At 40.1% G+C, this 15,980-nt stretch overlaps 2 protein-coding genes across 3 annotated transcripts; one reads left to right on the forward strand and one right to left on the reverse strand.

The window, feature by feature from the left end:
* Positions 1-1,874: 1,874 nt before the first annotated feature.
* Positions 1,875-8,283, forward strand: rufy1 (RUN and FYVE domain containing 1). Its single transcript, XM_010797698.1, has 17 exons — positions 1,875-2,203; positions 2,511-2,690; positions 2,793-2,910; positions 3,009-3,110; positions 3,268-3,391; positions 3,499-3,560; positions 3,704-3,839; positions 3,929-4,030; positions 4,117-4,233; positions 5,033-5,200; positions 5,287-5,384; positions 5,468-5,587; positions 5,875-6,004; positions 6,499-6,593; positions 6,683-6,731; positions 6,824-6,901; positions 7,258-8,283. The coding sequence occupies exons 1-17, from the start codon at positions 1,882-1,884 to the stop codon at positions 7,399-7,401; spliced, it is 2,145 nt and encodes a 714-aa protein (XP_010796000.1). The 5' UTR covers positions 1,875-1,881; the 3' UTR covers positions 7,402-8,283.
* LOC104968124 (heterogeneous nuclear ribonucleoprotein H1) lies at positions 8,063-13,702 on the reverse strand. 2 transcript variants are annotated; one of them, XM_010797696.1, is made up of 11 exons: positions 13,624-13,702; positions 12,658-12,754; positions 12,408-12,563; positions 12,170-12,313; positions 11,114-11,252; positions 10,198-10,376; positions 9,935-10,047; positions 9,688-9,823; positions 9,499-9,582; positions 9,048-9,140; positions 8,063-8,858 (listed from the first exon to the last, which is right to left on the reverse strand). In XM_010797696.1, the coding sequence occupies exons 2-11, from the start codon at positions 12,737-12,739 to the stop codon at positions 8,740-8,742; spliced, it is 1,245 nt and encodes a 414-aa protein (XP_010795998.1). In that variant the 5' UTR covers positions 12,740-12,754; positions 13,624-13,702; the 3' UTR covers positions 8,063-8,739. The 2 variants fall into 2 exon arrangements, with proteins under 2 accessions (XP_010795998.1, XP_010795999.1); XM_010797697.1 differs by having other exon boundaries at positions 8,788-8,862.
* Between the last annotated feature and the right edge of the window lie 2,278 nt (positions 13,703-15,980).

Genomic DNA, 15,980 nt, shown 5'->3' on the forward strand with positions numbered 1-15,980 from the left:
GAAGGAGAGCCCGGACAGAGGCTCCGTATTTATGGCCTGCTGCCTTAAGTTCACCACGCCTACAGAGGCTGAGCTTTACAGTAGGAGAGACTGCTGCTGTGACATGCAAGGCACAGGAATATACTGTACAAAGAGTGTTTTATTTTATAAAAATGTAACAACATAAGTGCTTTGATTCATGGATTATCAGGCTAAATCACTTTGGTGTGCAGTTACATTATGTAGGGCCAAATGAGAAAAAGTAGACTCTGATGGCTGCAGTGGTAAGCATTACTAAGGTATTAATTATTAAGGAGATGTTTCTCGCCTTTTTAATGTAGGCTACATCCTTTCTAAGTTTCCATGGAGTGTGTTAGGAATTCATCAGGCCTATGTAGGCTACTATATTTTTTCTCACTTTTACCTAGCCTACCTGAATAGCACTTGACTTACAACAGACTTGACAGACAGACAAAAAGTCAGACAGACAGGCATACATACAGACAGGTAGATAGACAGATAGTTATTAGATAAATAGATAGAGAGAGATAGAGAGATAGATAGAGAGGGAGAGATAGATAGATAGATAGACATACAGATATACACACACACACACACACATAGATATTAAACTATTACAACTTTTGTTGGTGTTTAAATGTTACTACTTCACCTATATCCACCCATTCACTCACACTTTCAATCTGCATAAGGCTAGGGATGGATGTGTTGTTATTGAATCCAGATGAGGGCCCTAAGGCTACAAACACATACGTACACACATAATGCTTTTTTCACACTGCACTCCAGGCTAAGAATATTCAGTGTGAAAGTGCAAAGTAGACCTCACAAACATTTAAAGTAAAAATAATTTGTGATATTTAAAAATGGTTGGCTGACACAACCAATAATAGCGTGCAGACCAACAATAATAGCTGTACGGTCCAAACTAGATTGGTGAATTTCTAAAGGCCTATAAATAATGAGAGCACCTTAAAGATGAGAGCACCTTAAAGATCTTAAAGTAAAGATGTTCTTCAGGCGAAAAACTCACAGCTTGTCTGCGCCACCAGGTGCTGAAACTAGGAACTACATCACACCTGCTCTGAGTGTACAGAGGACTACAGTGGTACTTGTCTCAATTCAGTCTCAAATGTCTCAATTTAATGTTACTAGAGTGAGATTTAACAAGTTGGGTGTATAGGGTTAGCATTATGATACCAATAGTGACATTACCGTGACCATTATAGACTACTTCAGAGCAAATAATCAGACTATTTACTGTAAAATCAGACAAGGCAACACTGAAATACTGTTAATAAATATTGTTTAAAATATACTCATGTTTTTAATATGTGTAAGATTATGTATTCACAAGTCTGGAACATAACATAATATTTTATAAAACAATGTAAAATAATGGATATTCATTGTTTTCTATTTCTAAGGCCTACAGGAGAAACTGAGCTATTTGAGAGTAGTGTAACTGTTATATTGTCCAACACTTTTGGAATATAGTATAATTCATAGCCTCTATATTGTGTGCCAGTGTGATAGAATGCAAAATACCAGTACCCTAACACTGGAGCACCTAAATGGTATTTATCATTACTTTCATCATGTACACCTGTATTGTTCTACAGTGACTTATTAAGTGTCTTCTGTGGGTAGGGGGCTTTAGTGCTGGCTTTAAAGTGGGTCAAGACTTCAAGATTAACCTAGTTAAACTGTAGGATTTACAGGGCTGAATTTTTGTTATGTATAATCCAATGGGAGGCGGTAGTGCAAAATGAACTGACTCCTCAACCGCCAATAATACCAAAGAAGAAGAATAACGTTCTCACAGCGCGCCATTCTGCTGTGGTCACGTGATTACTCGGGGAAAGGGGAGGGGGGACAAACATGGCCGACGAGGCAGGGGAAGTAAACACAGCTGTTGAAGATGGCGAAGCAGAACAACAACTACATGAGTCAGAAGTTTCTGAAGCCGCACCCGACCTCGAGTCCGGCTGCAGCGAGGAGCCGGAGAGGCCGGAGAAGGCGTCTCCTGCGGTGGCAGAGAGCAGCTGGTCGGCTCCCATCCTGTCTCTGGCTCGGAAGGCCACGGAGACGATTAGCAGCGGGGTAAGCTACGCTGCTGCCCCGAGAAACCCTTCTGCTGAGAGCGCCCCGACGGAGAGGAAGTCCGAAAATGACCTCAACAACACTTCAAAAAAACTTCCAGGTAAGCTGACACTACAACTAACTTTTGCACTCAAACTAACATTCATAAATCACGCAGGTATCAAGTTTATCTCACTTCCTCTTGTAAACTGATGGTCAGCTGTCAGGACACATGACTTCAGAAGCAAAACATCGATTTCAGGGGTTAATGAGCGTGGACAAGATAAAGCTGTTTCCCCTCTCACTACATCTAGTATTTATCCTGCAATTTAAGACATGCATGCATGTCTTAAACATCTCCTCCTAACCGGCATCTGTGTGACTGATCTTATTGCAATGCTTTTCCTTTTTCCTTGCATTCCTTACAGTTCTGCCCCCCAAAGACCCCATGGCTATTGAAAGATCCAACCTCCTCAGCATGATGAAGCTGAGCATCAAAGTATTAATTCAGTCCTCCTTGAGTTTGGGCAGGACGCTGGACTCGGATTACCCTCCTTTGCAGCAATTCTTTGTCGTGCTGGAACATTGCCTCAAACATGGGCTGAAAGGTGAGATGGTCCATCAGGCTGACCTTTGACAGGATTAGTTTTTAATGATTCCATATCAGTACCAGAGAAAGCATAAATGACTATTAGGATTTGTTTTTTCAGCTAAGAAATCCTTCATTGGTCAGAACAAGTCCATATGGGGACCTCTGGAACTTGTTGAGAAGTTGTGTCCGGAGTCTGTTAACATTGCCACAAGTGCCAGAGACCTGCCCGGCATTAAGTATGCTATTACAACTCTCCAGTATACCTACAATGTAAAAAATGACTAACAGTATTTTGACGATTGGTTGTTAAATGTTTACTTATTCTTCTTTTCAGGACCGGCTTGGGTAGAGGAAGGGCTTGGCTACATTTAGCGCTCATGCAGAAGACTGTAGCTGACTATATGAAAGCTTTGCTGGACCGCAAAGATCTCCTGAGGTTAGTAGCCTGACATTTTGTATGTTTATTATAACCGTTATTTAATGCTAGAATGCTAACATGTTTAAGGATTACGTTGGGGCATTTTCCACATTTTCCATGCATTCTTATCCTCTCATACGCTTCCTTTAATCCCTCCTTGTCTTTCTCCTTCTAGTGAGTTTTATGACTCTGGAGCAATGATGATGGAGGACGAGGGGGCTGTGATTGGGGGACTGCTGGTAGGCCTCAATGTAATTGACGCTAACCTCTGTATAAAAGGGGAGGATCTCGATTCTCAGGTGAGTGCTGACAGGTTTTATGGGCCTACACATCCCAGTCACACCTAATTTAATCTTTGAGAAAATGTAGGGTTAAACACAGTGATCTGTTTCTCTTTTCCTATTAGGTTGGAGTTATTGACTTTTCCCTTTATCTGAAAGACACTGCCAACAGTGAGACTCCAAAAGAGTGAGTTCATGCTTTCAGATGGATTTCATGATCATGTTTGAGCCGATTTATGATATTTTTTGTTGTTGTTTTAACCCCAGGAAGAATCAAAAGAGACCTAATGCATGTTCAAATCTTGAACAGTTTTATATTTTCCCTTTCAGCGATTCAAAGATGACAGCCATACTAGATCAGAAGCACTACATTGAGGAGTTGAATCGACACCTAAGTGGCACCGTCACTGACCTGCAGGCTAAGATGGACTCTATAGAGAAGACCAACAGCAAGCTTGTAATAGAGGTGTGAACTGTGTTAGAAGGCATTCCTATCCAATGTCTGGAGTGCGTAAGGTTGGTTTAACCACCATGCGTGTGTTTTCTTGCCCTCAGCTGACGGCAGCGACAGACCGAATCAACTCCCTGCGGGAGGAACAGGAACATCTGAGAAAGGAGAATGAGACAATCGTGCAGTCCAGTCAGAAAAAGGAAGAGGTCAGAATCCACCAGTCACTCACTAAACCTCACCTAACCTAAAAAAAAGACCTATACTGTATGATGTTGATGTTTTGTTTTCCCAGGTCGCCCTCATGGACAGCCAGGTGGAGCTGGAGACATACAAACAGACCCGACAGGGCCTGGATGAGATGTACAATGTGGTTTGGACGCAGTACAAAGAGGAAAAGAGAATTCGCCAGGTCAGAAATCAACTGTCTATAGCACAATAATATGTCATGCATTTGGAAAATAAGCATTGATTATCAACAGTCATTACATAGTTCGACAGAATCTAGCAGTGTGAGCTATGTGTGAGTGTTGATGATCACATAGTATTAATAATAATGCTTACCAGACATGGAGTGCCTTTCAAAAAGAAAGGAAAAATAGAAAGACAGTAAATGCTATAAAAAAAACTTAATTGAAATAAAAAAAATAGACAATGTAAAATAATGTAAATGAGAGAATTGCTAAAGAAAAACTATATAATCACTATAGGTTAAATTAAAGAAATTGTTTTATTTTTATTAATTTTATTATTAAGAAATTGTTTTCTGCTCTCTCTCAAGAATTCCAAGAGCCATCCGCATTGAATCAGCATTCAACAAAATGCAGCTAAAAAACTGACCATATCCTTGTGTTTATAATTGCGTAGTTATGTGTATTTAAAAACCCAGCAGCACAAGATCTGAGAGCTAGTGAAGAATTATAACACAACAAAAAGTGTGAAGATACTGGGAGTAAATAGAGTATGGCTAAAATATATGATATACTTTATCATATCAGGCTAACAGTACAGTCCTGAATAAGTTAACTTTTTTCAATTGACTGTTTTGGAAGAGAGAATTAAAGTAATAGCATATCTGTAATCTAGTTGAAAAAAGCATAAATGTGTTTTTCAGCATCTTGCATCTAAAACATCAGCAATCCTGCTGTTTTTACAGATTACACTCTAGAACTGAATGTAACTGATGCCTCTTGTATGTTGCTTGACATCAGGAGCTGGAGCGTGAGTTGGAGCTGCAGGTGGGCCTGAAGCAGGAGATAGAGGTGGCCATGAAGCTGCTGGAGAAGGACTCTCACCAGAAACAGGACACACTGGCAGCCCTGAGGCTCCAGCTCGACCAAGTGAAGACTCTTAACCTGCAGATGTTCCACAAAGCTCAGGTACACACACATGGATACACCTGTTCTTTCCCTCACATGGCCACTCAGATAGAACGCACATTAACACAACCTACGTGGCTTTTAAGGACTCTGAACGAGAGGCAGAAAAAAAGCATGCAGAGACTTCACAGCTTGAGCAGAAGATGGATGAAATGGAGAAATCCATGCAGGAACTAGAGCAGAGGTATGTTTTGTGCTTGTCACATTTCCTTTAGGGATTTTCCTCTTAACTCATTTTCTTCTTCTTGTTATTTTTGTACCTCACAGATTAGAGAACTCAGAGCGAGAGCGCACACAGGGTGACCAGTCGGACAAAGATATGAAGGTGGACCTCGACGGGAAAGTGGATGCTTTACAGAAACAACTGACTGACCTGGATTCGCTAAGGTTAACACACACAGTTTGAACAAAATAAGAATGATAGTGGAACAAGTGCACAAACTGCAAAACATTGAGGAGAAACGGCTGTCAGTTAACCTAATGCTCAAGATGAGATTTTAAACCTTGTACTAATATGGCTAACATTAGCTAATACTGGGCTTAGGAGCAGTTAAGAAGCTCTTCTTGGAGCTCACTTTTTGGATGATTTAGTAAAACCTATCTCCAAAATAGATTTTGGTTGGTACTTCCTGCTAATAAGTTAATAAGTCTCTCCATGTCTCCCCTGCTCTCAGGCTGGGTCTGGAGAATGAGCTGCGTACTGAGAGGGAGCAGAGACAGAGCCTGCAGAAATCTCTGCAGCGGGAACAAGACAACAGCATCGAGCTCCGCACACAGCTGCAGCAACTGCAGGGCCTGAACGCCGTACGTGACACGCGCGCACGCACACACGTTATCAGCATCAGTCAGCTGTAGAAGTGGATTCTTCTCTGGAATTGATGAAAACCATATCACTTTACAGTTTATAATGTTCTTAAGTTCTATGTTCACCATGACATTTATAACTATGTCTGGCAAAGTTTGATTGGCATACATTAATTAAGTTCACAGGTCCACATTAAAGACTTTAAAATCACAAGTATGGGGTAGAATAGAAAATGTTTGATCAGGGGAAAATCTCAATCAGAAAAGTTACTTGTAACTAAAGCTTTTAAAAGTACGTATAAATCTGAAATTAGAAATATTTCACAACTTTATTTATTTAATAAATCGATATTAGGGATGGAATTGCAGTAATTACATTTGGTGAAACGTTTTATTTATAATTTGTTAATGTTTAGAGGATCAGGAATGATGGAAACACTGAATCCTCCTGTGCAGTGCTGTGTGTTAAGGTGTTGTTTTGTGTGACGGTGCAGGAGCTGCAGGATTTGAAGCACGAGAAGCAGCAGCTGCGGCAGACATGTGAGCAGCAGGAGCAGGCTCTGCAGGAGATGGGCCTGCATCTCAGCCAGTCAGTCCTTCTCATTCTATTACCCTCTCTTTTAATGTTAAATCACGTACCATTTCGTATACTGAGGTTTTTGTCATCTTTTATCAAAGATCTAAACTGAAGATGGAGGACTTCAAGGAGGTCAATAAAGCCCTGAAGGTAAAAAATAAAATAAAAAAGTGAATAATGGTGTACTTGTATAATTGAACAGAGAATCCTAACAAGTCATATCTTGTTTGTTCACTTCGAAGGGCCACGCCTGGCTGAAAGACGACGAGGCCACTCAGTGCAAGCACTGCGATAAGGAGTTCTCCATCGCACGCAGAAAGGTAGCCTCCTTTTTCATTTTATTTTCCACTTATGTTCATACAGCTTAAAATGGAGAAGTTTTAATACCACATTTAGGGGCCAATTCGACCCACAAGTTCTGATATCTGGTTCTGCATGACATCAATTGGAGTTGCCTTTAGTTGATTCAAAAAAATATTTTATATTACCAATTATTGAGGACTTTGGAATTGGTCACAAAAATCATGAAATCCTTGTTCCCATGTCTTAGCATTTCCAGTCTTTCAATCGATTGATTTAGGACACTTGCATAACAATGAGTTTAATCTCTTTAAAGGATTTACACTGTATTGATCCTCCCAGCAATGACATTGAGGTGTCCTTGTTTGTGTTGCAGCACCACTGTAGAAACTGTGGGGACATCTATTGCAACAACTGCTCCAGTAACGAGCTGGCCTTACCCTCGTACCCCCGGCCTGTGAGGGTGTGTGATGTGTGCCACGCCCTGCTGCTACAGAGGAGTGTCTCCACAGCTTCCTGACAAAACATCTGAAGCTTCAACGTTTCTACAGCGGCTTTCTAACACTGCACATACTCAACCACTACGCTTTTTAAACAATTCGTTACAGAACATGTCATCAAATCTTTAGGGAAATGTGATTTGGGGTTTTTCATTTCCACTTTACCTGAAATTCAGGAGCTTTGGTTCAGCTATATGTAATTAGGAGCCACATTTGAACACTGACAGGATGAGCTATAATACTTTAGAAATAATCTTGACTTGGCTTAAAGGTTGAACATTATATTTGTGCTCAAGGTTACTTTGGGTTCTCCATAAACTCGCCATTTTAATTTGTCTAATTCTAAAATCAGATTTAGATTGTAATAACATCCCAATACTGGTTGTTACTGTGGCTCATGTATGCGATTACATTTAACCAATATACTTCTTTGATATTGTTCCATCTTGTCATACATCCATTCTCATGTTTACAGCTCTGGCCCCACTGTACACATGCAAACTCATTATGTAAATGACTGTAGAATGTTAACAAAGCTAACTATTTTAGAATGTATAACAGGTTTTGTGGATTGTGTCGACTGCTACAAAGCCATTTTCTTAAATTAATTTGGGAATGTTGACCAAACGTTTTTTATCTAGCCATTTGATAAATGAATAAAAACTCATTTTGCAAAGCTTGTTTCAATTAGATATTCCAGACTAGTTTATTCACTTTGTGCACAGGAAATACAAATAGCATTCGAAAGCAGTAGAAACCTTCATGTCAACAGATTTGAAATTCACTTGCCCCGACATATCCCTCATCCAGAAAACACGGCCCAACTTTCAGTCAAACCTTAAGGAAACATAACATGCTCAGACTGAAATTCAGATTGACATTTTTGACTGGGAATTAAAAAAGCTAAACACTATGAAGAAGGTGAAACAAGGTTCAAACATCAGAAGATAGACATTTTTTTGTTCATGCACTCAGCCATTGAAAGTAATGTTAACACCACCGGCGCAGGACGAGTTAACAATGGGGAACAGACAGGGTGTTGATGGTAATGGAAACACAAACGACACTTCATGGTAATGTAAAATTTAAAGCACGGTTTCTGTGATGTCTCAAAACTGATAAGGATAAACAACGCTTCTCTCTGACAACAGATGATCTCAATTCTTGCTGAAGATCATCCACTTAAAAAAAAGAAATACAAACCCTACCCCCCCCTCCCCCTCCTAGATATTTTGAAAAAACCTCACCTGATCCTAACCTATGTTAACTAGGTGAGACTTGCCTTTCCAGTCCTTCCAGCAAAATGCTGATTTAAAAAAACACGTCATATTAAGGAGGAACACAACAAAACAAAAAAACTACATTCCCCATCCCCCACTGATTCCATTCATAGAGCCTCTGCTTCCTCCTCCTCCTCCTCCTCCTCCTCCTCCTCCACCGCCGCCGTAGTAACTGCTTCCCATTCCGCCCTGGTTACCTAACAAGAGAAATAGAATACACACTATAGGACCGAGGAGCTCCAGCAAGCAAACACATGTTGTTCTAAAGGGTTCACTGGGATGCAAATTGATACTTAAGTGCACTCAGTAAATGTGTTCGGGAACGGGAAAGGTTCTACGTCAGGTTGTATTTAGAAGAACCCCATTATCACTCAGCTGACACTCACTGTAGTCACTGTAGCCGCCCATATTCCCCTGGCTGCTGTATCCACCAGAATACCCCGAGCTCAGCTGGCCCCCGCTGTATGACGACTGGTTCCCTGTTAAAGGACAGAAGATGCCGGGGTCAGGAACACATCTTCCAAATACATGTTGTCTGCTGCTGCCTGAGTAAAGGGCCAAGTATCAAGCTTAACTGATTTTATGGCACCATGGGAAGTATTAACTTTTCCAACATGGTCCCTGATGTAATAAAACCAGACATAATCACACAAAATGTACAGAATTCCTAATACAATCAGTAACCAAACCAAGCACCCTACAAATAGAAAACAGGTATTAACTTCAAACCCTGACCTAGTATTTTCCTTTTGATCAAGGCAACAAGGACTTAGCGTAGGCATTTTTCTCCCAACCAACAGACGCCACTAGTCTCACAACCTCCATTACTGAACTCACCCATGCCGCCCATCATCTGGCTGCTGTAGGCGCCGTTACTGCCACCTGCTGTTGAGTTCAAGAACAGCTCGACATAGCGGTGTTCTGAGGGGCAGAGGGGAGTGAAACCATGAACATCAATTCAAATAATATGTTATCTCATTTATATGCACAGTTGAAGTGGTGAAAGTCCTTTCATTTGAAACTCACGCATGTTAGCTTTGTCTTTGGACATGGCTGCCACTGCATCCTCGTGTGTTGCAAACTCTACATCTGCCTCCCCGGTTACCCTGCCGTCTGGACCAATCTCAATGTGGACCCGCACTGGATTCAATGGCGAGAAAAACTAAAGACATAGAAAAACAAGGAAACTGTAAGATGCAACCTTTACATCCTCAATATGCACTGAATAAACTATTAGCTTTCTATATTATTTGCAGTAGTTCTTCCGACTTACATTGTAGATGTCCGTCTCTGAGGCTCTGTATGGAAGGCCCCTCATGTGGACACAGTGGCCTGTTGTGCTCTGGAAGGAAGAGCCGCCATCGCCATACCGTCCATCAGACACACCTGATGGCCATCGGAATAAACACAAGATTTTATGAGGACATTCATATCTTATTAATTATATTGTGCAGCGTCATGGCGATAGGCTGAGTGATTATCAACATAGGCTTATAATCACTAAATCTGATTATCTTCAGTCTTCTTGGCACCCACCTCCTCCATAACCTCCGCGACGAACTCTGTCATAGGATCCCCCTCGGCCCATCATGTTGTAGCCGCGACCACCAGAGGGCCGGTCATAGGGGCCGGGTCTCTGCATGCCCATGGGCTTCCGTTGGGGTTCGTAGTGGGTCCGCACCTCAGCGCGACTACTCTTGAAGATCTCAATGTACCTAGGAGCATAGAGATAGCACAATGAGCGCATGGGGAGTGGACCAGGCACAGCTGCATTTGCTCAATACTGATGAAACTGGGCTATGCAGATGCTGTCATGGTGTAGTCCATAGGTAGTAATATCTTTGAGTGCTTAATGCTAGTTGTTGAAACACAAAAAAAATTGAACTTATTAACAGAGTTGCAAAACTTAAGCTTTCCAAATGGTTAAGGGCCTAATTAACTGACACTTTCCTAATTGTAACATGAAGTCAAGTTTATATCTGATTCAATAGAGCGTCCTGTGTCCTTGCCATGACAGCCATTGTCCTGGTTTTAGAGGGACAGAGAGGGCTCCAGCCCTTCTGCAGCTCACTCTAATAAGCATTACCTGTGAAGGTGGCTCCAGATCCATGTGTACAGCGGCCCTCTGATTTTACCACCAGGAGACTCCTAACCATTCATTATCCTAGACTGATGTTTAGTGTTGAGACACCATTTGTTCTTATAGTTAAGCATGTTCTCTAATTCACGATTCGTGTCATCCTTGTGAATGGTGCCCAAGCACTAACCTTCCCATTGAACATTGTGAATGTGTGGCATATTTGATTCCAACATGGCAATTTGTGTTATTTATTACAGATATGCTTAAATTAGCCAAGATTAGTGTAGTGTACGTTTTGCATTTGGTTCAGATGTTGAGAGTGCACACCATAAGAAAAGCAACTTATCCAGCCAACCAACCAACCATCCCCACCTGTGCCCTATTCTTTCCTTGTGTTTCTTTAGAGCCTTTTCAGCTATATCCTGTGAAGCAAACTGCACGAAGGCCTCCCCCGTACTCCTCCCCTGGATGTCCACCGGCAATGTTATCCCATTTGGCACGATTTCCAACCCTTCAACCCAAGGACAGCAGGGGACATATTAAATCACATGCCCAATCACAGAGAGAAGATTCTCTAAAGAGAGATAGAAAACTTATGGAAAACTCTATACATCATCACACATACCAGGTCAGTATTTATTTTAACAATGACTGGCCATATAAATGATTTTTATTTATTGTACGTTGGGGAGAAATGAGAGGATAGAGGAAGAATATGGAAAAGGGCACTGTGTAGGACATCGGGCTAGTATTGGTGTGTTGATGAAGAGAGAGAAAGAACCTGGTTGGTGATAAGGGTTAAAATGACTTCTTGTGCATTTAGAATCAATGCAACACTCGCTGTACAGTTCATTTAAGAAAATGCATCAAATAGGTTGTGAGTAAATTAAACAATAAATGGTTAGGTAAGAGACCGTCTAATCAGTGAGTGAGACCCATTCCATCATTAGTAAATTACCAGCAGAAACAGATAACATTTAAACCAAATATTAAAAACAGAGATATTAAAACTATGCCGTTTTGAAATATCAGAACCGATAAAGAGAAAATAGCGATGAAATGGGCTGAACATGGATATGATGGGCAAGGATGGGAAGGGGGTGTTTTGCGTTACAGATTCCTGCCCTTGAACTAAACAAAGTATTTAAATAGTTGTTTCAATTCAAGTGTAACCAGTTTCCTTTTCTGGCATCATTTCCTCACTGATCACAAATCCAAAAACATGTTATTTTACTACTCTATGTCAAAAAATAAAGAAGGTTACAATCATTTTCCAGTGGCATATTGACATCTTTGTAAAATCAGATGCAAGAATTGGTTAAGGGTCCACAGGAGAAAGGAAACAAGAAAAGGAAGAAGAAAAACGAACATAACCAACATACATTAAAGCAGTTTTACCATTAACCACTGAGCATGGCGCATCCTTACCTGAAAAAAACTGAACAATCTCCTCCTTGCTGCAACCAAAGGGAAGGCCTCGGAGCCGGACGAGCCCATCTCCTGCTGTTTCTGGACAGTTTGGACCCGTGTGCTTCATGACCCAGTCCATCTCGACATTGTTGGATTTAAAAACTGTATCACAGGACACATAACCATTAGCGATCACAGCAAAAAAAGTTGAGACAACTCACAGAAGGAGTCGCAATCTAAAAGCAAGTTTGCACACCTTCTACATATCTGTGGCCCATAGTTTCTCTGTCCTTTTTCACAGCAATCTTCAAGTCCTCCTCTGTTTCCATCTCCACAAAGGCCTCTCCACTGGGACGCCCCTCTCTTGTGTAGGTGAAATGGATGGCAGTTCCACTGCTGATGATTTTGCTCTCTGTATAGGGAATGTGTTCCATTGAGTCACTTCGTATAATAAATATTATATCTCTAGGTATTTAATGACATAACAATAATATATAGATAACTACCTGAGAAAAACCTCTGTACTTCATCCACTGAGCAGGACCATGGGAGACCCCTGATGCGCACGACATATCCCTCATCAGCCATGACTGTTGAAGATACCTGAGGGGGAAACACATAGTATTAAGTATGATGGGGATACGGATAAAATCTTCTGTTGAGGTGTTTATTCAACAACCTAGTTTTCCATTAGTGTCTCAGTAAATCACAAGAACACCGTACTTATCATCAGATAGGGGAATTTAGTGCAATTTTTCTTAAACGCCTGCAGGTCTACCGTATCGGTACAATTGTGTATAACATGCTTGAACTAACGTTTTCTGTCTAAACTAAATTGCTATACATCTTAAAGACGTTAAATGTGAATAAGTTGGCAGCGCCATCTTGAGACCGTTTGATATTGCTAACGGGTATCGTTATGAACCAAATCAATAAAAATAACAATGTTGTGGTTTTTCAATGTTACAAAGAATGTTGTTGCCTAAAAAAAACAAATAGCGTGCCTTTGTTACAATTGCTTTACTACCAGCTCATCGTCAGTTAGACTCTTCATTTAAACCGCGAACCCGGGTCGTTGCCAGCTAACGTGAGCTAACGTGAGCTAACAACAATGTGTGGCTAAATAACTTTTACTCGACAACAATTCTGATGTTGATGGGTTTCGATAAATGTTAAAGAGTACACAGACGTCCAATAATTAATTAGTCATTTAGGATTTCATTCATTTTTGATAAGAGTGCGTGGCCCTCAGCACGCTTACTACCGCACCCGGACCACAAGAACAAAAGCGGCCCTCTCACCCGGCGCCATGTTATTAGCTTTAGCAGTTAGCTAGCTCAAACGAAAGCATTCACTTACTAACGGCATTATATTATAATCTCATATACACAATGGTAGCTATGTGGTGCAATCTTAAGTTTATGAAGTAAGCATGTGTTTAAGTCAATGAATAGTTGCATGAATCAATTTACCTGATAGTAGAGTAGATGCAACACGCCGGAGTATGTATGACCACTTGACCAGACCTGCGTGATGCAGCTGAAACCTTGAGGTGGGTTGCCAGAACTCCCCAACTACCCCCTTTTCATAGCCTTCCTAACGACGCACTTCACTAAAACTCTCCTCTGTTCCAAACTGCAACACAGTCACGTCATTCAACTAGGGCAGCGCGATTTGTAAAAACAAGAACACAAAAGGGGCAATCATTTTTGACTCATATTTATATTGCGATATGATTCAGGATATTGAAGGGGTTGATCATTTTGCACCAAAATTCTCATTATTATAAAAAATACATGTTAAAATCCTTTTAGTATTATTTATTTATTAATGTATTGTTTTGTTAAGTTTGTAGTAAATGATTTGTATGCCGGGATATCACTGGTGCTTCACAAGACTTTATTCAAAATGGTACATCAAACATTTTTTCAGCATTCATCAATATTGCGCATCCTCTGATTTGAAAATGACATAATGCATATTGCGATTTCGATTGAAAATGGATTAATCGCGCAGCCCTAGATTACCATCAAACCTTCAAAAAACGATTGGGTTAATTACTTGTATCTTGCTTTGTCTTGTAATGTGTCAAATTTCAACAATAATTTGTGTTTTATAAATGTCCTATTATATGTTTGGGTTTGAATCTAATAATTGACAAAAAAGTACGGGTTTTATACAAACCTGGCAACCGTATCTGAATAGGAGGCGTCCACGCCCAAACGTTGTGACGTAGCTGCCCAAGGCCCTGTGCGGGCCGGGTGCATCTCCTGGCCTTCTTATCCAACTTTACAGTGGTCAGTAACTTGGGATGATTTCAGCTTTTTCAACATAAAACAACAACACTCAAACCCACTCAAAAAGACCACTAGACAACCTTGATTTTGAAGGTTTTTTTTGGATGATGATGCAAATGTATAAGCTTATCATGACCTTATTCAGCCTTGGTCAATTGGTTTTGGTAACAAATGGGACCAGAACATTTGGACAAGAAAAGTGAACAAGCAGCACTCACAATGTAAACAACAAGCTTCTCCAAGCTGTTGGTGTGATGGCAGCCCAAAACTAACAAACGTAGCAATAGGTCAAACAGAGATTTCCCTTGTTGGATTGATGCAAAATATGTTTTAGTTCCTTCCGAAACTTCAGAAGTGCCCTTGAAGTGGCAGTGGCATGACAAAATAAAAACGGTCGCCTCTAAACTCTAATGTGTCTAAAATAATCTAATCAAGTATAATTTTGAATTACTTGTATTTTACTTAAATATTCAATATGTTTTTTCTGCTTTTTATATCTACTCCTAAAACACGTATATTTAGAGGGAAATATTGCACATTTTACCCTTGTTAAACGTAATTTAGTCTTTTAATATGATCCATTCATGTATATCAAACTTGGCTAGAGTAGCTGGAATTGCCACTGCCTGGATCATTTGCAAAATTAAAATACTGCTTGGTTCATATTATTTGAAAAGAATTCAAACAAAAAAGTGAAATTTACCTGTTTTAGTATTTCCATCCTCTCCTAAACTGATACATACATATGATATAATAAAACAACATATAAAGAGCAAAGGCTTTCTAGAGACCAAACATTTACTAGGGTTAAGGTAAATACTTTTGCATTTGTGAATACTTCAAAATAAACGTTTTTGCACCAAAGGGCCAGTGTTTTTGTGTCAGTAGTTTGTGCATTTAATTCTGTTCTGTCACCCACGTCACCTCAGATTGAACAAAAGGACAAAGGATACCATGGTATTGCGGTTTGATGATTTGCTGCAACAATACAGTCTATGGCTGCAAGACATTAAATATGCACCAATTAAGATGTTTATTAAGAAGCGAGATCATGATCCGAGGGAATCATTGTTTTTTTCTTGTTTTTAAGGTGAGTTGGTGTATGTTTATTTAGTATCATGCTCCCTTAAACTATCCTCTTTTTATTCTTGTAAAGTATATATTATATTTTTCACTGTCACATTAACGCTATAAATTAGATAGAGCATATGGAATGTGTGAGGTAGTGTCATACACTGATATTTATAATCAATAAAGATCACATACAATTAGACATTTAAATGTATAACATGTTCCAATTCACTGTCAGAGTAGTCCTTCTATAAACGTGCTTCCCCAATAAGAGTTTACATGAACTATAAAGCTAGCTACCAGTTAAGTTGGCCTACCATACCATGTCATGTCTTGACGTTCGTTCTACAGCCTCGTGATATTGGTAAACCTAACATGACGTTGCGGTCTAATGTTTGACAAGCATATACTTCGACCAATTGAAAACTGAGTTTATTCCTGCTCAACCAATAGGATTCCCA

Source organism: Notothenia coriiceps, unplaced genomic scaffold (genome assembly GCF_000735185.1).
Source record: "Notothenia coriiceps isolate Sejong01 unplaced genomic scaffold, NC01 NC01_scaffold00038257, whole genome shotgun sequence".
In the NCBI taxonomy this organism is placed as follows: domain Eukaryota; kingdom Metazoa; phylum Chordata; class Actinopteri; order Perciformes; family Nototheniidae; genus Notothenia; species Notothenia coriiceps.

Coding starts and splice junctions, on each gene's coding strand:
- LOC104968124 (XM_010797696.1), bottom strand. CDS start 12,739: ATGGCTGATGAGGGATATGTCGTGCGCATCAGGGGTCTCCCATGGTCC. Junction 12,564..12,657: donor AGTACAGAGGTTTTTCTCAG/GTAGTTATCTAT, acceptor TTCCCTATACAG/AGAGCAAAATCATCAGCAGT. Junction 8,859..9,047: donor GGGCGGCTACAGTGACTACA/GTGAGTGTCAGC, acceptor TTCTCTTGTTAG/GTAACCAGGGCGGAATGGGA.
- rufy1 (XM_010797698.1), top strand. CDS start 1,882: ATGGCCGACGAGGCAGGGGAAGTAAACACAGCTGTTGAAGATGGCGAA. Junction 3,111..3,267: donor GACCGCAAAGATCTCCTGAG/GTTAGTAGCCTG, acceptor TTCTCCTTCTAG/TGAGTTTTATGACTCTGGAG. Junction 3,392..3,498: donor GGGAGGATCTCGATTCTCAG/GTGAGTGCTGAC, acceptor TTTTCCTATTAG/GTTGGAGTTATTGACTTTTC.